This window comes from Amblyomma maculatum, chromosome 3 (assembly GCF_055883805.1).
Source record: "Amblyomma maculatum isolate TAMU_Amacu chromosome 3, ASM5588380v1, whole genome shotgun sequence".
NCBI lineage: Eukaryota > Metazoa > Arthropoda > Arachnida > Ixodida > Ixodidae > Amblyomma > Amblyomma maculatum.
In genome coordinates, this window is record NC_139346.1 from 67,314,077 (window position 1) to 67,333,741 (window position 19,665).

The window sequence follows — 19,665 nt, forward strand, 5'->3', positions numbered from 1 at the left end:
GTAGCCGCCGTTGCTTGTAGCCTACGGATGCATAAGCTACCGACGAACACTCGAAGGCGTCTGGAATGAAGTGCGCCGAGCACACACGCCGATTCGGTTCTTTCTCAATGCCCAGAGCTTCTAACTACATTCTTTTTCGTTCATTATGGGAAGGAAATATCTGGTATGACACTCCTCCGCCTTCGCTGCTCGAGCAGCCTGGGACTGCGCAGAATTTCTTCATGACAGCACGAAATATGACCAGGCACCAGGCATCACCAGCGAAGGATACGAGGAACACACCACCTACAACAAACCACGAGGAATAGGCAAACCAAGGTATATGGGCAAACCAAGGTAGATTCGCCTTGCGCAAACGGCAAACACCACAGGGCAAACAGGAGCTACATGTGCAGCTATATCTACTAGAGGGGCGCAAACTTCTTGGATTCGGGAAAATAGACAGAGCCTCTAGCGGTTTTTTTTGTAACATTTTATTTAAAGTGCTTTAATCTAAAATAAATATGTCGGTTTTGTAAGTATGTTAGAAAACGCAAGAACGTGACAGAGCGTATCATTATTCATGAGTTCATTTAGCCGTGAATTTATTGTTCGTCCAATCATCAAATCGGACCCAATGTCATCATATCCGCTGCCAAAATATGGCCGCTGTGTGCCGGCACCATCAGTGGTCCGAACTCGCTTTCGCGAACAAATTAAAATATTAAATACTGGATAATACACAAAACAACCACCGTTAATAGTGTCACTATAACTCAATCTACGTAACCAAGAGGCAAAATAATGTGCTTAAGAATCGTTTCGGGGCTCCTTTAAGAACCCCAGGTGGTCGAAGTTTCCAGAACACTTCACTACGGCGTCTTTCATACCCTGAGTTGCTTTGGGATCAAACAAGTCTGTTGTAAGATAGACCTATATCTAATATATTTGCATACTCTTTAGCTTACGCTCTAGGCGGGATCAGAGGCGGCCGGAGGGAAAATAGAATTGAAGTAATCTTTAAAGCACGAGTCTCTTTCCGCTTCGTAAGTTATGTAATAATTTCCAAAAGATAACAATGAAATGGTGCCTTCATCTTTGCAATATATTGTTCGATGAAATTAATTTCTACAGCTCCTTTGACTACCGCCTAAATTTATTGTCAAGGCCTGTGAAAAATTTTTCAACTATGACCTACCTGTTTATTTTACAGAGTTCTCGGTATTTTAAGCGATTTCTTGTTGATGCGGGGGTTAATGAAACTGAGAAATAACTCGTGACAGCGATTCGAATCGATGACGTATGTATATCTCAAATTGCGCGTTTTCAAGCCGGCCACGGGCGGCGCGCGTTTAGAGAATAACTTTCTCTTTCATCATTTAAACCGATTAGGAATTTCATATCGCAACATGTTCGCTAAAAGAAAAAATCGAAGAGAAAATTCCACTACGCGGGCTCACTTAAAACAGCTCGATAAAATCAAAGTAGGAAAAAGGATTGGTGGCGCCGCGGTGATTACATCTATCCTTGACAGAAATAAGGGTGCGCTGGCTAAAGTCTAGTTTTAGTGGAATGCTATAGTCACTAATTGTTACCATTTATGCTCAATTTAGGGGGTAATTGATGAGGGAAACCCTGTCACTGTCGATAACGCTAAGCAGCGCGCATTGACATTTTCCTCGTACTGTTTTTCCAGCTTTCAGTGACCCTTGGACGCCCATCTGTCGAACGTTGCTAATTCATCTTAGCAATGCAGCAGCAATATAACTGATTGGTTCAAACGATATAGGGGCGCTCCGTAGGCAGCATAACCGATGCGGGCTAATCTTAAAACGTGGAAGCAGTTGCTCAATAAGACCTCGCGAACAGCAACGCTTGCGAGTGGGTCGCTGAGCTGCTGAAATGGTGCTCAGTATCCACACCATTTCGACAAATCAGTTTGTGCCATTTCCCCTGGCTCATAGTCATACCGGGACTTCGGAACAATTCTAAAGCATGGTGATCCTGACTTTGGACGCATCCTCTTCGCGTCATTTGTGAGATAATACCAGCTCCTCTTCGTGCTTTTCAGGTCTCTCTCTATACGGCGTGCATCATTTGTCAGTTCGAAAGAGAACCATTTATTACACGTAAGGGTGGTCGACTCTCTCATGTAAAATATCCACGTGCCGAACTTTCCTTTTCTATTTTGTGCTGAAACAAGACCAGATCGTCGGGGAGGGGACGTTACTCTGGCTTGGGGCGATGGTGCGGGGTAGGCAATGGTTTCACATAATTGGCCCTCCTTACCCGCCATTAGGCCAGGAATCCGCTGCTATGCCGAAACGCCGTTCGGAAGCGCGTAATTACAGAGAAGGTTTATTAACTATCGTCGGGAGCAGAATTTTATCTGTATTTACATATTTCGTTCTCCTCTTGCCGACCACGACAAGCAATTGCCTGATGGCCTAGATTTTTGCCCCTTGATCGAACGTCCAGTAAAGAAAAAGAATGAGCCAGCGCCTGCTGGCTAAGAATTCACACCGCTAAACGATACGGTTCGTATTTACCAGTGACTATTTCTGGCCAGTATTTCTAAACGCAATTTAACACTTACTCTTTTGTCGATTAAAGCATCCTTGTCACAGTCTTCATTCGTTTTTGCGCAGCTGGTGCATAACTAAAACGAATAGTTTAAATAGTGTCCTTCTTTGTTGAGGCACTAACCAAGCAATAAATAATGGCGGCATTGAAGAATATTCCACCGCAGAAGGTAAATGGGAGCGATCTTGAGAAAGTTATAATTTCACCTTTTGCGTGTTTCAGATAGAGTAACAACACCGACAAAAACGGGATCTCAGCGAATATTTGCTCTACATTTGATAGACTTACTGGGCTCTGTTTAAGTACTTGATTTTCACGAACTATAGGAGTTTTCGTGCTTCTTCCTCTCATATCCGGCATACTGTGGCAAATGTTTATTATAGCTCAGGTGACTAAATTAATGTCCAAGTTAGCTGATCAGAACAGACCTTACTAGCCAACATTTAGCTTCAAGCAGAACTTCTGGAACATGAGCTTTAAAAATCTTACTAAATCCAATAAAGTGCAAGTGACTGTCAAAAATTGCCAGACGTTATCTTTGTCAAACCGATCACATTGCGAAAGCACAGGAAGTTGCAGGTTCAGCTGTGCATGCGAGGCCACCTGCGATCCCCCGGCTCACATGACTGAGGTTTAACCGTAGCCACAGAGATCAGCGCCAGTGCAACGGCGCTTAATCACGGATATGATGATAATTATGACGTTGATGATGTTGATGATCGCGCGGCTGTCCCTTTGCATAAGGGAGGCGGGGGGGGGGGGGGCTGTGCACTCAAGCCTTTTACATCAAACGGACGAAGAGAAAAATCACTGGCATGGAGAAGGCGCGTCAGTCACTTAGCTCTCCTTCAGCCCTTGAGTTAGTATCACAGCGAATTTACCATTCTGTTCTGTCGTCGTTTCCCGGACCACGTTGGCAAGTTACCCGCCACCACTGCGCTCTTTATTGCCACCGCCATATGATATGCCCCTCCGTAAGAAACGGCAGTCCCAGTGAACCCCAACACCGTAGCTCTAGGTGTTGCGGTGCCAAGATTGGGAAACGGATGACTAAATGCTCAATACTCTCCTGCTCTTCACCGTACTTCCGTCAGAGCCTTACATAAAACACCGTATAAGTGCGAACCGCTGACGGTGCAGCAGAGTGCGCAGCTCTCCCACTGTTGTCGTACACAATCTCCAGGGCTAGGACGGAGTGAACGGTGCGCTACAGGACCAAGGTTGACTTTGAGAACATTGCTGAGTACCATTGGTTCGTCTCTTCGTCCCGTACGTGCTCCTGTTCCACTATGGACCACTTCGGCTTGCTCCCAAGTGAGCTTTAAACAGGAGCTCAGAAAATAATAATGAAGGGTGGATGACTCAAGGTCTAATGCAGATGATCCGCCGTTACACGTGAAATTCGTAGTGATAGGCGACGAAAGTGGCGCGCAAATAAAATTCGAGGAAAGATGTGAAGCTTTCTATTGGCATGCCTATTATGAAAACACATTTTCTTCCTATGCGCTTACTTCCATGTGTATTTAAACCGTTCTTCTTCTTGCAGCGCGTAAATAAAGCCTTCGTGTCTGCAGAAAAGGCGGACCCGACAAGAAAATGAGTTTTTAAGAACATACCATAGCACCTGAGCATTTTGTACAGAATGGTTCTCCCAGCTGGTGTATAGAAGATATTTTCACCAGATATTTTTTGTGTAGGTACCTAACAAAATAAATAGCTTTTTAGCATCAGTTAGCATCATTAGGTCGGAACATACGCGCCTATTTGGGTGCTACCGCCGCCAGGCAAAGGACTACAAGCCTGACTAGGAGGTGTTTTTAACTCTATGTGTTACAGGGCGGTGATGTCCTACTATTAGCAGGGACGGTGGTGAAGCAAGCACTGCAGGACAGCTTTCGATTGTTTTATCTTTTACAGGTTTCCAGAGGCTGTCTACCGTAGCATATAAGGAGTGGAAGCCAGTGAATGTAGCTGTTTTGTGACGACAGTTTTAGGAGCAATACTAATCGCGCTACCTTTGTTGGCCCACTGTTCATGCATATACTCTGTTTACTTTTTGAGCGCTTACTATGTGGAGTTCTAACAATGTGTCCGCCGCATTGACTGTTTGGCGACCGAAGCTCGGCACTGGCCGTATATGCCCTCAAACTTATTTGGCGCTGTGTGCGGCTAGTGTCGATGGTTATCGTCGACGGCGGGACCTGCTATCTTAGAATTTATGTAATTGATATCTAGCTGTTTTTGTCTGATGCTGCCGTCATGCGGACATTCGGTCATTTGAAAAGGAAATTAGCAATCAATACTTATAGAATAAAGACATATAATATCCTGAAGAAGGTTGATTGTATGAACCATTATATTATGGTGCGCCTAAATTCAATTATTTCAGGAATGGCTGCTGCTACCATGACCGTGCACTTTCATATTTATTATCGGCTGCAAGAGCTTGCGAGTTTTGTGTTCTCAGATAAAGAAATTGTAACTCCGTTGTCTTTGCGCCCAATCACTGAGGTATCGTTGTTAAGCAGAACATTCTTGCATGTGATTTCGTACCTTTCAAATCTTGCTAAATTTAGGGCAACTCTGCCGAAATCAATGTATGTGCTCTCTCCTAGACTTCATTCGGTCGGCTAACCTTTTCTCAACTATTTAACAACCGCCGCTTTCTTTCTTAACTCCCTTTATACCCTGAGGCAATAACAACGAAACGTATATAAAAAAAAATATCGACGACAACGTTGTTAAAATAGGCCTAAAGAAAGCTGCAATTATTACTACAAATTACTTGCAAGCTCGGCTTGTTCGGTGGCAGAGAGTAATTATTTAATCATAGCTTGGTCGCACTGTCTTTAATAACGGGGAGCAAACAGCTCCTACTTGACTAGCAAGCCAGATTCTCTGGAGACATAGCGCGTTGTGCTGCTCTTAAGCAATGACACAATACGCGACTAGAAGGTAATGCATCGTCACTACCGTAATATTTGGAGCATTGTTCCGCGCAACACAGCCATTGCTGACCCCGGTAAAATATCCGCCCCTCCTTTCTTCACGATGAAGTTTCTTCTGTACCGTCCTGTAGGCATATAAATGAATATTTTTGTACACAGAACACGCAATATAATGGCAATAATACAATTTTTTTAACTGGGTCATTTATGTAAGCAGCTCAGTGGCTCAAAGAGTTACGTCTGTGGCCACTGTGTTTCGTTCCTACAGCCGAGTCAGCGACACCGCATACGAAACGACGGCAAAGAAGAGGTCGAAAGATTATGCCAGCTCGCCTTGCAGCAATACAATAGCTATTTCTGATGCTTACGTGTGTGGCCCATCCCCATCGTGGGTATGTGCCATTATCCAAGGGTACAAAAACTACGACAGCAGCAGCTGGTTGCTAGTGGCCGGGGCAGTCCCGCCCCCCGTTTACCACGACTTTCCCTACCAACGTTTACCAACGTTTCAGCTGATCATCGAGGAGAAGGAAGAAGTTTCGCGAACCCTGGGCCCCAGGGGGCTCACCCGCGAGCATCATGTCTTCCTCCGAAGGCGGCGGCGGGAGCAGCGGTGAGCGGACGGAATTCTTATTCTTCGATAGCCCTGTTATTCAGCGCGTCACGATCCCTGCCTGGCACTTCTGCTGACACACATACATTATACTCTCAAGTATTGTACCCATTGGCGGGCACAGTGGCCCCGTGTAAACACGCGACACCTTGGCTTTTATAACAAGCGCTGCGGTTATTCAAGGCTGCCTAATCTTGCCTGTAATGACAACACTTCTCCCTTAAGGGTCGGTTATAAACTTTTGCAGTATTCGCTTTGGCGCATGAAAGCGTCAGCTATCAGAAGGTTTATGACATCAGCTCACTTTTGAAAACTGTTAAGCAAGCTTAAGTTCTAAAATATATAAACTATTAAACACTGCGTGCATGTTTGACGAACCTTAAATTCACGACTGCAGTACGAATTATGTAGTGTGGCTTCTATTCAGGATCAGAAGTGCTCTTCCAGAACACTGTTCATAAACAAACCCCATTCTATCAGGCCTTTACTACTCCGCTTCGAAGAAATATGCCAAGATTTAGGAATACTGGATGCACTTCCAATTGTAGCCCAGAGACAGTATTCATTTCCGCCTTGGTACAGTTCCCCTCTACATGTGACCTCACACTGACAGCCTTCCGAAAAAAATCAAGCAGCACACGGACACATATTACAAGAATACTTAGCACTACGAGAGAAGTATATGAACTTCACCGAATGTTTTACATATGGATCAAAAACAGCAAATTATGGTGGATGTGCTGTTGTGCTAGGCAACAGAAAAAAAGTTGTAAGGCTACCTAACAGTGCCTCAATATTTACTGCAGAATGTTACGCTGTCTATGTAGCTGTAAATAAAGTTATGCAACAGAACTGTGAAAAGAGCATAATCTATACCGATTCTTTAAGTGTGCTTATGGCATTACATTCTAAAAATGCAGCTGAGCATACAGTAGAAAACATCATTCACGGCATAGAAAAAATCACAACGCAAGGCCAAACCATCAAATTTTGTTGGGTTCCTAGCCATGTCGGGATAGTTGGTAACGAAATAGCCGACTCATGTGCTGCACAAGCTCTAAATAAGGAAATGAAGAAAATGCAAATCCTCTACAAGGATTGTATCAGGTTAGTATAAAGAAGCCTGATAGATAAATGGCAGAAAAAAAATGGAATAATGAAGAGCAAAACAAGCTACACACAGTAAATCCCATAGTAGGAGAATGAAAATCATGGACACAGAAGGAACGCTTCAGTGAGGTGATTTTGTGCCGTCTTTGAATTGGACATACACATTTGACACACAATTTCTTACTGAGAACAAAGCAAAAACCATTATACGAAAAATGTAGACGTGAGCTCACCGTGAACCACATTTTGATCTCGTGCACAGAGCTTGAACAGTAAAAAAAATATATTTTATTAAATTCTATAATGAACGAATCCCATTCCACCCCTGTTTACTATCGGGAGACAACCCACTTGTTGAAATTTCATCTGTTTTTTGTTTTCATAGAGTATTAGGGATTCTAAATAAGCTGTAATTTTCTAAACACTTTTCATTTTCACTCATAAAGAAGCTCAGCAAGATCGTGTTCAGCGCATGATGACCTTAGTTGCCTATATGCCAAAAAACCCAACACAACACAACACAGCACACTCTATTCCGAATCCAAGGTTTCAACGCTGGCAGTGCTGCACAAGGCTGAGCCGTGGTGGCTACTGCAGCGTAAAGAAAAAAAAAGTTGAGATAAATAGGAAAGTCATGCTTGATACATCTCCTTTTTTCTTATATACAAACTCTGAGCGCATCGTTGGTAAAACTAGGCAATTATGCATTCTCGAGAGAAAAAATGTTAGGCTTCTGGAGAGCCGCTTGTGCTCCACAAGAGACGCTGCAAACGTATGTGGAAATGCAGACGCAAAATGTATTCGAAGAAGAAGACAAAAAATGCCTTTCGCCACGCTGTTCAAGGGTGATTGCAACGCTGGAGCCGATGTATATAGGATTCGTTGTTGCAAACAATCCCAACTCATTAATTTGAACGAATGTGAACCGATGTAATCTTCGTAAGGAAGGGAACAAAGACGTCTTGAAACTTCTGCCGTACAGCTCCTTTCCCAAGACATCCACGCTACCAAAGTATGCGATAATCCATTACGTGCGAGCCGATGTGGAAATTAGAAGTGGGCGTTCAATGAAATAAACATTTTGCCCGTTAGCGTGTGCTTTTATCTTCGTAATCATGTATAAGTGATAAGTGATTAAGTAGTAAGTGATTTAATGTGAATGAGAGTGCGTGAAGCACAGTTAAAATGATTCAGTGCAGTGACTACTGTTTATGCTCCCCATCTGCGACAAACATCTCCCAGAAATACTTTTTGCAGCCATCGGTACTCATTAGAGTCAGTGATTTAATCGCTAGCGTCGACGCCCAGCTTTGTGCTCCAGTGCTTAATTAGCCTTCCTTCAACTGGTCTGGCAACGTCATCTTTAATAGGGCTCTCACGCCGGGTGAAAATCGTGTACCTGGACGTGTAAATGATTGAAATTTTCCAAGTCATACAAAGTCAAGCCGACGAGTTTTTCAAGATGACTGTTCACCGACGTTTGTTTATATTTTCTCTTTCTTTTCAGATGAGCAACAGGGGTAAGCTATTTCATAGTCTTTTTACTTCACATTCCGTTTTAAGTTTTTTGCCGTTTTTCTGAATTCTGAAACTCCCTCCGCTGATTAAGCTGCTAATAAATGCACAAAAAGAAAACTTTTGCCCTGCATTTCATTTAAATGTCTATCTTTTACTAAACTTCAATAGATTTCATTCAACTGCACCATAGCCGCTTGAGTAACAGCGATGTTCTCCAGAGATTCTGTATCTGTTAAAAATTATGGAAGACACTTAAGCTCTCCCTCCGAGGGTATGACGAAATAGCGTAGGCTACCAGTTCACTTATAAAGCATTGCTTCAACCAAGTCGTATGAACGGGCCTGCGTTCACTAGGGTTAACGTGAATGCAAGTGTTCTGGAAGGCTGATTATGATATCACCCGTTGATGTGAAAGATTGAGGCCTGAGTTGGTAGCTCCTACCAAACACAACGTCAGGCAATCCTGCATCCAGTTAGTGCTCGGTCATGTCAGCTGCCAGCTACTGCCTACCAGCACCATGCTCGTGATTTTTGCACACAATTCCAACAGCGCGCGGCGCCGGATTTTCGGTTGAACGCTTTCCCATTAAAGAACTAGAAAATTCTACTATTATTTATTTATGTGGAATATTAAGAGAAGGTTGGAGCTACCAATTCAAAAATTGAATTAAGAAAGGTATCAGTAGTCCAATAAACGAGGTTCTGCGGACTCATACGTCAACCGTAAACCACACACTAAGCAAGCGCAATAAAGCCAATGTCATCATGACTGACCTCATGGCCAAGTCATATTCATCCGCACTTGCCACCGGGATCTCAAGAGCAGTATGAAGCTATAGGTACTGAAGCAGCGAGTACAATCGAAACCCGTTCCAGTCGCTGCCTGTTGCCGTAATTATAGGGATAATTCTTTCAAGCGACTCTTCACGCTGCTCTAGTAAGTGTGCGTTCGTTTCAGGGAGAGTGTGGAGTACAGCGGGGAAAAAGGAGATGGCGTCGTGTACCTTATCTTCGGAGTCATCTCCATCGTTGTCATCGTGGTGATTGTCCTGCTGGTCGTGTTCCTCATGAACAGGGGCAATGGGGCTACTTCCGGTAGGTGCGCTACATGATTGTTAAGTGTCGAGAATGCGCTCGGAGAGGGTACAGACATACGGGCAAAGAAGAGACCTTCAGTTAGTCGTACAGGAGCATTGCAAAAAATAGATTTCAGTTAGCTAGTAACGAGTTACGGGCATTCGCTTGAGCGAAGCCATGCATACAAGTTAATACTATCATGAATAATTACACCCTAGTTTGAACTTATTCCAACTTGGGAATCTCCTTAATATACAATCTACTAACACGGCTCCCACTTCTAGCTGACCTTTTCGGCCTCGCCCTGTTAGCCAAGGTAGATTGCGCCTCTGCGTTCCCCTGCAACATTACCAAACTTTGCGTCAAGGTCGCGTCTAAGGAAATGCCGGAAAAATTAGACGCCTTATATAGAGCGCATATGATATACGCGTTATTTATTGATCGATTGGGGGTGTTTGAGAGTGTAATTGGTCGATTGACTGATTAGTGATTACTTATCGTGGATTACTGAACGACACCAGCGCGGTTTAGACAAATTTCTTTTGTGTCGCTGACCGTTCTAACATTTTACCACGTGCGTGCAATAGTAGTGGGGCTTCGTTTGAGTGGGTGTCTTATTGTCACGATAGTGCTCGGTGACCAGGGATACTTCGTAAGATGAATGGCGAGGAGGCGGGGAAGAACCCTCGGCACGAAGCAGTTAGATGGTAGAAGGGAAGGCAAGATGCCAAAATTTGAACGTTACAAACGGGCGTGAAGCACCATAAGTGCGAGGGGGAAGCTGAGCTTGAACTCCAGCAAGCTGCCGGTGACGCCCGTAAAAACGGAACTGAAGCTGGGTTTGTCCTTTCAGCCAAAGATGCAGAGCTGAGAAACGTCAACGTCATTTAATAATAGGTAAAGAAGCGAGTGCGATCAAAGTAGGATCAGAGTAATAACAAATCAGGCCATGAGCGTGCATGCTATCGCCTCTACTCCTAATTGAAAAGCTTAAGCGTCCTCCTAATTTTTACACGGGTCTTGATTGCATGCATCTCATTGTATCCCGCATATGTGGCTCAGCGTTCAAACTTCTCGTGATTGGCAGCTGGGGAGTACTGCGCTACTTGATAGACAGAGACAGGTGAAAGGCGACACACGCTTCATCCGTGTGTCGTCTTTCACCTGTCTCTGCCTATCAAGTAGCGCAGTATTACCCAGTATGATCAACCAACTGGCCCCCATGTTTGCATTGTTGGCAGCTGTAGATACTCTCGTTTTCTTCTGCATGAACCGGGTCGCAGGTGTGAGCAATGAACTCTCAGTAAAGTAAAAAAGAAAGGAAAAACACTTGATTGATCTCTTTAACTGCGTACACTTAGGGCAGTTAATATCTGTAGATACATCTGTGGCTGTAGGTTATTCACCCTGAAAAAACGGGGGAACACTGGGTAACGCTGAAAAACACCATGGGTACTATATTAACACTAAATAAGCGCCTCGCAGCGAAGGCCGTGAGATGCTTTCGGAATTTCAAATTTGCATCAGATTACCGTTCGCCTTCGAGAACCATGCGTTAGATGATATGAAAAGAGCAGAGAGCCTAAGGCGGTAAAATATTATTTTAGATTATTTCGAGGTTGCATTAACGGACGTTGCAGCACCATTTGGGTTTTTCCCTTCTTTTTAGACCCTTTTATAGGAAAACGCCGTTTATTTTTATCGCTAAACACAAATATTGTAATTTCCTCGTGTCTCTCTAGAACCGGCTGCGGAGTCATCGTCCCCGGGAACTAAGTGCACCAACCCTTGCGGGGAAGGTGGGCGTGTCTGCATGCCGGACTCCAAGAGGGACATCGACGGCTGCTTCGTCCAGAACTGCCACTGTTGTACGTGTCGCAGCATTCGCGCACTCGCGCGTGTTGCGGCGGTTTTGTTCGGTGTGGAGCTCAGTGTTAACGAAGAATTGAACAGCAGCCTAAGGGTCAAGCAGTCTCGCGGTCAAGAACATCAGCTGGAACTCTATCCGGGAGAAAATGCGGATAACACAGGACGCTGAACTTTCAACTTTATTTGAAGAAACCGTAACCCGTACTTTTACACGCACCAGGTATACGTCCAGCAGGGGGAGTAATTAAGGCGACCTGACAGCCAAGGCGCGCCAACGAATTGGGAATTACATTATCCAGTACATGAAAAGGTAACAACAGGAACAGCATTGCCAAAACCTCACTAAACAAATAATTCCAGGACACAGAACACAAATGACATGTGGAGATAATGCATGGAAAAACAGGGTTGAAGGCGCACGTTGATAAATGTAGAAAAATGAAAAAAAAATAGCGTTGAGGGCGCATTTTTTGGCATAACATGGGAAAGCCACAAGATATTCAACGCTACATAAATGACGAGGACACAAAAAGAAATGCACAGGACGGGCGCTGACTCCAACTGCTGTTGTTCTTGAGTCAGCGTCCGCCCTGCGTATTTATTACTGCGTCCTCGTCATCTATGTGGCACTGAATAACTTTCCAAAAAACCATGCTTAACCAACTAGCTCTGCAACGTGTTTTGTTCTGGGAAAGTAAGAAGCGATGAAAAGATTAGCTGTAAGAAGGATGAGTGTCTGCAATAAACACGTCTGCAACGATAAAGAGCAACATGAGAAGGGTGCCTCTAAAATCTAGAATAACTGAGATAAAACCCGAGAGATAGCGATTTCTTCTTCGAGTATACCATAGTGAGATGGAAGGGGTGCTCACACAACCTTCCCCAAGCCCTGATATGTAGGCAGTTTCAACACTTCCACGCGTCAGTTGCTTTCATACTTATTCAAGGCGTTTTTTTTTTTTTTTAATCCAGGGATGCATTTCTATTTGTGTCATATCCCCTGCAATGGGCGGGTACATTTCATGATGCACCAGATAAGTCTTACAATCACGTTGTACGCCTCAGCAAAAAAGAAATGTAATTTCTAAACGCCCATAACTCGAATGATTGAAGGGATATGGGAAAAGGGAGAGGTAATCGTGCTACGATTGAGTGAACTCTTACTTTCCGCTTTGCTATTTTAGATCTAGTAGATATAAACTGGTTTAAGACAATAAAAATGCTCTCCTTAGTCAGCCCTTGTGTTCGCGCCCTTTCTCGCCTCGTCCATGTTACTACTGCATGGTAGTCTCCAGTTTGCGGAAGCAACACATCAGCCGCTATGTTTCGAGAGTTTTTTTTTTCTTTTACATAAGCCAGATTCAGAATAAGGCGTGCAACTACAGCACAAGAAGAAGAATGCGGGGGAGCTTTAGCTTCAACACGTGGGCGCCACCATGTTTCAGTTACGCCTACCGCATGCGGCAACAGGGGGTGCTACTTTTCAAGCTATGTGCGCCTGAGAGAGCAACGCGTGACAAACTCTTGCAGTGTCGTTCACTTCCTGTGTTCGTGCCAAACTTAGAACGTTTGCATAGGATTTCCCATTGCGTTCTTTCCGCTCGTGTTATGCCATTGACTCCTGCATCGACCAAACATGAGCAAGCAACTATGCTCTGAAATGCTTCAGATGGGCCGTGCGCAGTGGCTGAATTTCCCGGTTGCTGTTTACCAGCGTCAACGAGCGTGGTCGAGCGATAAAGAGAAAATAGTTTCGACCACCTCTCCCGCTGCTATATCATGATTGATTCATTCCTTTCCCTGCTTCTTCTTGTTCTTTGGCAGACGTTCCTGACCCTGCCCATCTGTGCAGCAACCCGTGCAACGCCACCGGCCAAGTGTGCCACTTCGACTCTCCCCTGGACGAACACGGGTGCTACAAGCCATCCTGTCAGTGCGGTCAGTGCGGCCAGCGCGGCTGGTTATTTTTTCGGAAGTTGCACGGAAGGCACTCTGGAGTCCGCAAGGGATAGATGTCATCAAGAGACGACAACGGAGCTACAATACGTGGCTACACCGTCCCTCCTAACGCAACAAGCTGCAGCCAGCAACAGGAGGCGCATTCATGGCGCACAGGCTGGCGCGGTTTGATTGGGGTCATTTTAAGTTCAGCTTAACGTTTTTAGTTTGATCTGGGGCAGTTTTTCTTCGAAAAAAAAAGATCCCCGAGTGAAGGACGTACGATGAGACTTCCGCTTATTACGCCTATGCGGCGATGTGATAGTAGCCATCACTCCAGGAAGACATTGCCTCTGTTCAGCTATAAGGTTTCAAGCTTGGCGACAATACACTATTAGCAAGCAGATGCCGCCTTGTTATGCCACAATAGCGTGTACTGCAAGAATATGCTCAATTTTTGGATTAAAGAGACACTGATAACAAAATAGCAAATAAAGATGACATGCTAGACGATGCCTCGGGAGCACTGGCGCCGGTTTTTCAGCGCAGTAAGCGGTTCCGTTGCAGATACAACAAACAGCATACAAATGTAATTTCCGACATTATTGGACATTCTCGGGTCCACGAAAACGCCGAAGCTTACTTTTTTTTTTTTTTTTTCAAGGCATGTTATGCTGGAGCTTTCCAATTAACCAGGTTAACCCAAGTGCGAATGCCATTCGTGACTTCCCATTGAAGAATTGCTGCGTGTGACTGCGACAGTTCAGGGGCATGCGTGTACAGAATTAAGGGCAAACCCGTCTGCGTGCCTCCTTGTATGTCGTTATTCCGTCATCTTTCTGTGTTTTCTTTCCTCTGGTTTGATGTTGAGACTTTTGGCACTGGTGGCTGCGCTTGGCGCCCTCCTACAGACTCATTTGTTCCACCGCACATTCCCACTTACGGCTATAGTGTTTTGCACGAGAGAGCGAAAAACTGACGTTTCCAAGCGATTCCATTTCACTCCGTTTGAAAAATGATCTAGGTGCAAAAGCTGAAGGTCTGAAATCAGAAGAAGCTGGAAATAATCATCATCACCATTATCAGTAGCAGCAGCAGCAGCAGCCCGATGATACCCCCTGCAGGGCGAAGACCTCTTCTATGTTAAGGCGAAATCCTTTGATTGCTTATACTCGTGGCCATGATCCTGTCCGCCCGGCCACGAGAAGAGTCACAGGGTTTCTCGAGATTCCACAGGAAATCGCGAGATTGTGACATCATCGGCCATTAAGCCCCGGATTGCGGAACGCACATAATAATTTTCCTTGTCTATAGTGAGGAAGATAATTATAAATAAATAAATAAATAAATAAATAAATAAATAAATAAATAAATAAATAAATAAATAAATAAATAAATAAATGCGCGATGTCAATGCACGTTAAAGAACCCCCCAGGTGGTCGAAATTCCCCGAGTCCTCCCCTAAGATGTCTCTCACAGCCAGAGTCCCTTTGAGACGTTAAACCCCACAAACCAACCACACCAAATAAATCAATCAATCCTGTTTCCACTGGCAATCGAACCTCCATCCCTTGCATCCCCAGCCGATCGCTTTAACCAACTGCGCCACGCCCGCGATCTTGAAACGCACGTCATTATTCTCCTTGTCTACTGTGAGGATAGTGGTTAAAAATAAATAAATCTTGTTCTACCGTCAATCAAACCTTCATGATTTGGCTCCCCAGCCGAGCGCTTTAACCAACTTCGCTTAGCCCGGCCTTGGGGAACGCACATCATAATTCTGCCAGTTTACCGGCAGAATGATAGTATAGCAATGACAATGACGCTAGAATTACTAATAATGACAATGATGACATTAACAATAATAATGACGGTCCAATTAGTTTCGAATTATGTGTACTAGCAACGCTTAGGCTTTCGCATTTCTGCAGCTGTAGATTCCACAATGATCTCGGAATGATCGAGGTGCCAAAGCTGAAAGCCTGAAAGAGAGAAGTAGTTGAAAATCATCATGCGCAGAACAAGCAGCAGCATCAACAGGATTATACCCACTGCCGGGTGAAGACCTCTCCTATATTGCTCCAGTTAATCCCGTCCTGTGCTAGCTGCATCTACTGGATTCTTCCGAACCTGTTAATCTCATCCGCCCACATAGCTTTCAACCTGCCCCTGATAATTTTTCATTCCCTTGGAGTCCGAGCTGCTACCCTAAGCGGCCATTGGTTGCACTCTCTATGCAATACGTACCCTGCCCATTCACATTACTTCTACTTGATTTTGACTACAATGTCACTAACTCGAGGTACTTCTCTGACCCACTCTACATACTTCCTATTTCTTCACGTTGCAGCTACCATTTTTCTCATCGTAGCTATCTCCGTTTTAGTAGGACCCTTTCGTAAGCCTACATATTTCAACCCCAGATGGAAATATATACAGCGCAAGCAGGCATTTTGTTAGCAGCGAGAGTATAGATAAGAGAAAATTCTTTCGTGATAATGATTGGCTGTTAAGAATTTATTTGCTCGTTGTAAGGCGAAAACTGTCGACGAAAAGCGTAGACGCATGCGTCGACGCGCGTGCGCATTCACTAAAACAAATAAAGGCTGTCCAAGCTAACTTTAGCCGAGGTTAAAGTATTAAAAAAAATATAACGATAGGCCAGTGAATCTACTTGTATACAGCTGCAATCCATCTGACTCACCATAGGGATATTTTTATTTCGCAGTAAATAAGATAATTTATCTAATTTACTGAGTATTGACTTTAAACAATAAATGGCATGTTCAAAGTTTGACAGCCCCTTTTGAAACCCCGATTCCATTTATTTCCGGGAAAGAAAGCCGCACGTGTATCTTCCTTCTAAAACTCTAAAGAAAGCTTGTGAAATAAAAAAAGTATCACGTGACTAATGCATTTGTGCGCCGCGATTGTGCTGCGCTCAACCATGGTCGGAGTGAACGAAATAAGTCGCGGCCGTGGCCCCATGGCCACGTTGCAGTGGCAGGCCGATATGTCTGTATTGGTTTCTTCGCCCTCGTCAGCCAGTCAGTGCACGTGACGGTGCAAATTGCAGCAAGCGCGCCGCACATGGCTGCAACTGTCGCCAACATATCAGGCTACCGCTGGAACTGGGCTGTCCAGTCAAAGCCGCAGCTATTTTCGTTCCCTCAAACCACGATTGAGAGCACCACAATCGGGCGTGCGAATGCGTTAGTCACGTGCGTGATATATATATATATATATTCTCTATCGGACGTTAATGGAAAGGGAATATCAGAAGGTGCTCTCCAATTTGGCGAATCACATTTATTGTCTAAAGGCATTAGGTAGTAAATTAGAAAATATCTTAATTGCTAATCAGTTATTTGCAAAATAAAAAAAATTGCCTGTGGATTCCCAGTTGGCTGGCGTCCGTATACAATTGGTTTCTCTGCCCTACCTCAAATGTTTTACTATTTTTAACTCTTGGCTGTACAGTTAGCTTGGACACCCTGTACCTACTGAACATCTGGCGATACAACGCAGGCATACATTTTTCTTGCGCATTTGCATCCCGCGAGCAATTTGCCATCTGTGCGTAGTGTAGAATGCAAGCATAAGGCTTGTGCGCTCCAGAGAAGTTCTGCATTACGTGTCGCTATTCTGGGAACGATAGAACGGTGCGAACTCATGGCGGCGCCTAAACAACCGCCCACTACAAGCCATAATTCGCTGCTCAATATAACCCACTCAAACCTTCGTTCGCACTGACAAAATCGGGGTTGCGCACAGCTTTTTAGTGATTTTGAGAATTTCGCGAGGTAATGAACCAAATGATCGCTGTGATAAATGAAGCTTTTGGTAATAAATTCTAACTTACACCGAGGAGCCTCCTATTGCATCTGGGAGCTGGTCATCGATTAACTCCCTTAATTATAACCGAGGCCTTTTATTTGATGTTTTATGATGCTCTTTTCTAATGAGGACTTTGCTCACTTCACGTAAGCACTGTGCAAAAGTGCTCATTCGGAGTTCATGCATAGTTCTTAAAACGCGGATCAGTCTGAAAAGCTCGTGCTGCGTCAATCCAAACCCCGCGCTGAACTGTCATGGTTTCTTTGCCGGCTTTTAGCATTCCGACATATTGGTGCACAAAGGAGGCATATTACCAAAACGTTGAATTGGGCGAGTTAGTAGATATTCAGAGAAGACAACAATAAAGGACAAACGACGAGCGCTGATTCGCAACTAAAGGCTTTCCATATAGAAAAGGACCAACAGAATTGTGTCAGCAAACCGACCATTTTCCTTTATGATAGGGGGATCACTTTTCTATGGAGCTCTTGACGGTGTTACGAGCATATCTGTGAAGTTTTTAGAGTTTGTGTTGTTTCTTTTATATATGATTGTTCCTTTATATATGAAGGTTTTAGTGAATAAACCTTTAATTGTGAGCCAGCTCTCGTCCTGTGCACCTTCTTTTCTTGTCCCTTGCAGTTAGCGCTAGAGGAATATTACCACGTCGTCGAAAAGAAAATAATAATGGGTGTCTGTTTCCTTGGCGGCTTCTGTAAGTAGCGACTTTCTTTTTGTGTGTACGCAGTGACGTGCCCTCAGGACTGTCCGATGGAAAAGAAGTGTGACCCGAACAGCCCGGCTGGACCAGATGGCTGTCCCATGTCGGGCTGCACGTGCGGTAAGTTGTCAAACAAAAGCATGCCCATTCACGGGCAGCTGCGGAAACTGATCTTCAAATCTTTCCTCATTTGTCTTGAAAAAAACATTCATTTATCAAAGATGAGTTCTTGCTTAGCTGTTGGGTAGAGTCCTCTCTGCAGAACCACACTGGCCTTAACTGATGAATCTATTAGTTGGCTTAACGCTCGTAGCTTGTCCAAGGTGAAGCTGATCAATTGTAAATCATACTGCTCGGATGACGTGTCCTTTGCGTGTAAAGGTTGCGGTTCAACCTTGCACTACAAAGATATATGAAATATCTTCGGACTAGCGTTGCACAAAGACTAGGCATTTTGTTATTAAGTGTGATGGATTTTGTGCAGCCTTTAAATATTCAGAAAGCCATTAGTTTGAATCTGATGCCAGGCAGGCATAGGCCTCCTTCGATGTGAGGCAGCTTGTGATGGTGGGTAAATACTGCGGTGGAGCCGCAGGGCCTCATGAAGGTCTGAATACGTTTCAGAAAGGGTACTTAGGTAAAGTGTAGACAGCTCTGTTGGGTTGGTAAGACCGCGAGCTAAAGTATATACCATCTCGGTCACCTCAAGGTGTTCATGGCCTCGAATCTATGCAATCTGATGATGCCGGTGAGGCAAGAGCCATCTGGGTCGCCGTCCTGTCGCGTATTCGCGGCAGGATTATTGAGATATAGTGACGAGGTGGGAAGGGCCGGCGATGAAGCGAGATGTAGGAGAAATTACCGGTGAAAGTCGGAATAATTTACGAAAAGCAGTTAGTCTTCGACCGCATGCCGCCTGATTAATCTCATCATTTTCTCTTCAACGGCTCGGATATAGGGGTAGTGTTGTCGAAGAGAAACAGAAAAGAGAAGAGTGAGTATAAGCACGATCTAAATATAAAATAAAACAAAAAGTGTGGAGTGATAGGGCAACGCAGTGAGCAACGAGAATAAGAAATAACTTGGTATTTAGTGCAAACCTATTGCGAGTGCTCACGAACAATAAGACACATTTTTGCTAGTTTATTCCCAGTCAGCCGCAACAGCAGTATCCTGTTTAGAAGAGGACTTTCCTAAATGGCTCACCGACAACGCTAAGAGCGGGAGCCTGCTCCCATTCCTCACAGAAAACCATTTACATGAGTTTCTATAATATGCCTTATGGCAGGCTTGCCTACAAAAAAAAAAAAGTATCCTATGCAAGCTCCCGAAAGTCAATTCAATGGCAGATTTTATCTCATTACTGCAAGTGAAATCAGCAAAGATGGAGTTCAAAATACTCGCGCGATAGCCTAAAACCAAGTGGATGGTGCCGCATCCTCTGAAACATGTTCCACTCTGTTGCATGCTT

The 19,665-nt window shown here is 44.3% G+C and overlaps 1 protein-coding gene across 1 annotated transcript in view; it reads left to right on the plus strand.

Moving 5' to 3' along the window:
• The first annotated feature begins 6,089 nt into the window (after window positions 1–6,089).
• The window catches only part of LOC146194896 (uncharacterized), a 32,500-nt gene continuing 18,924 nt past the window's right edge, over window positions 6,090–19,665 (plus strand). Inside the window, exons 1-6 of the mRNA XM_084596664.1 lie at window positions 6,090–6,123; window positions 8,741–8,753; window positions 9,710–9,846; window positions 11,571–11,696; window positions 13,522–13,635; window positions 18,222–18,314. Coding sequence (XP_084452790.1) covers window positions 6,090–6,123; window positions 8,741–8,753; window positions 9,710–9,846; window positions 11,571–11,696; window positions 13,522–13,635; window positions 18,222–18,314 — 517 coding nt within the window. The remainder of the gene's footprint in view (window positions 6,124–8,740; window positions 8,754–9,709; window positions 9,847–11,570; window positions 11,697–13,521; window positions 13,636–18,221; window positions 18,315–19,665) is intronic.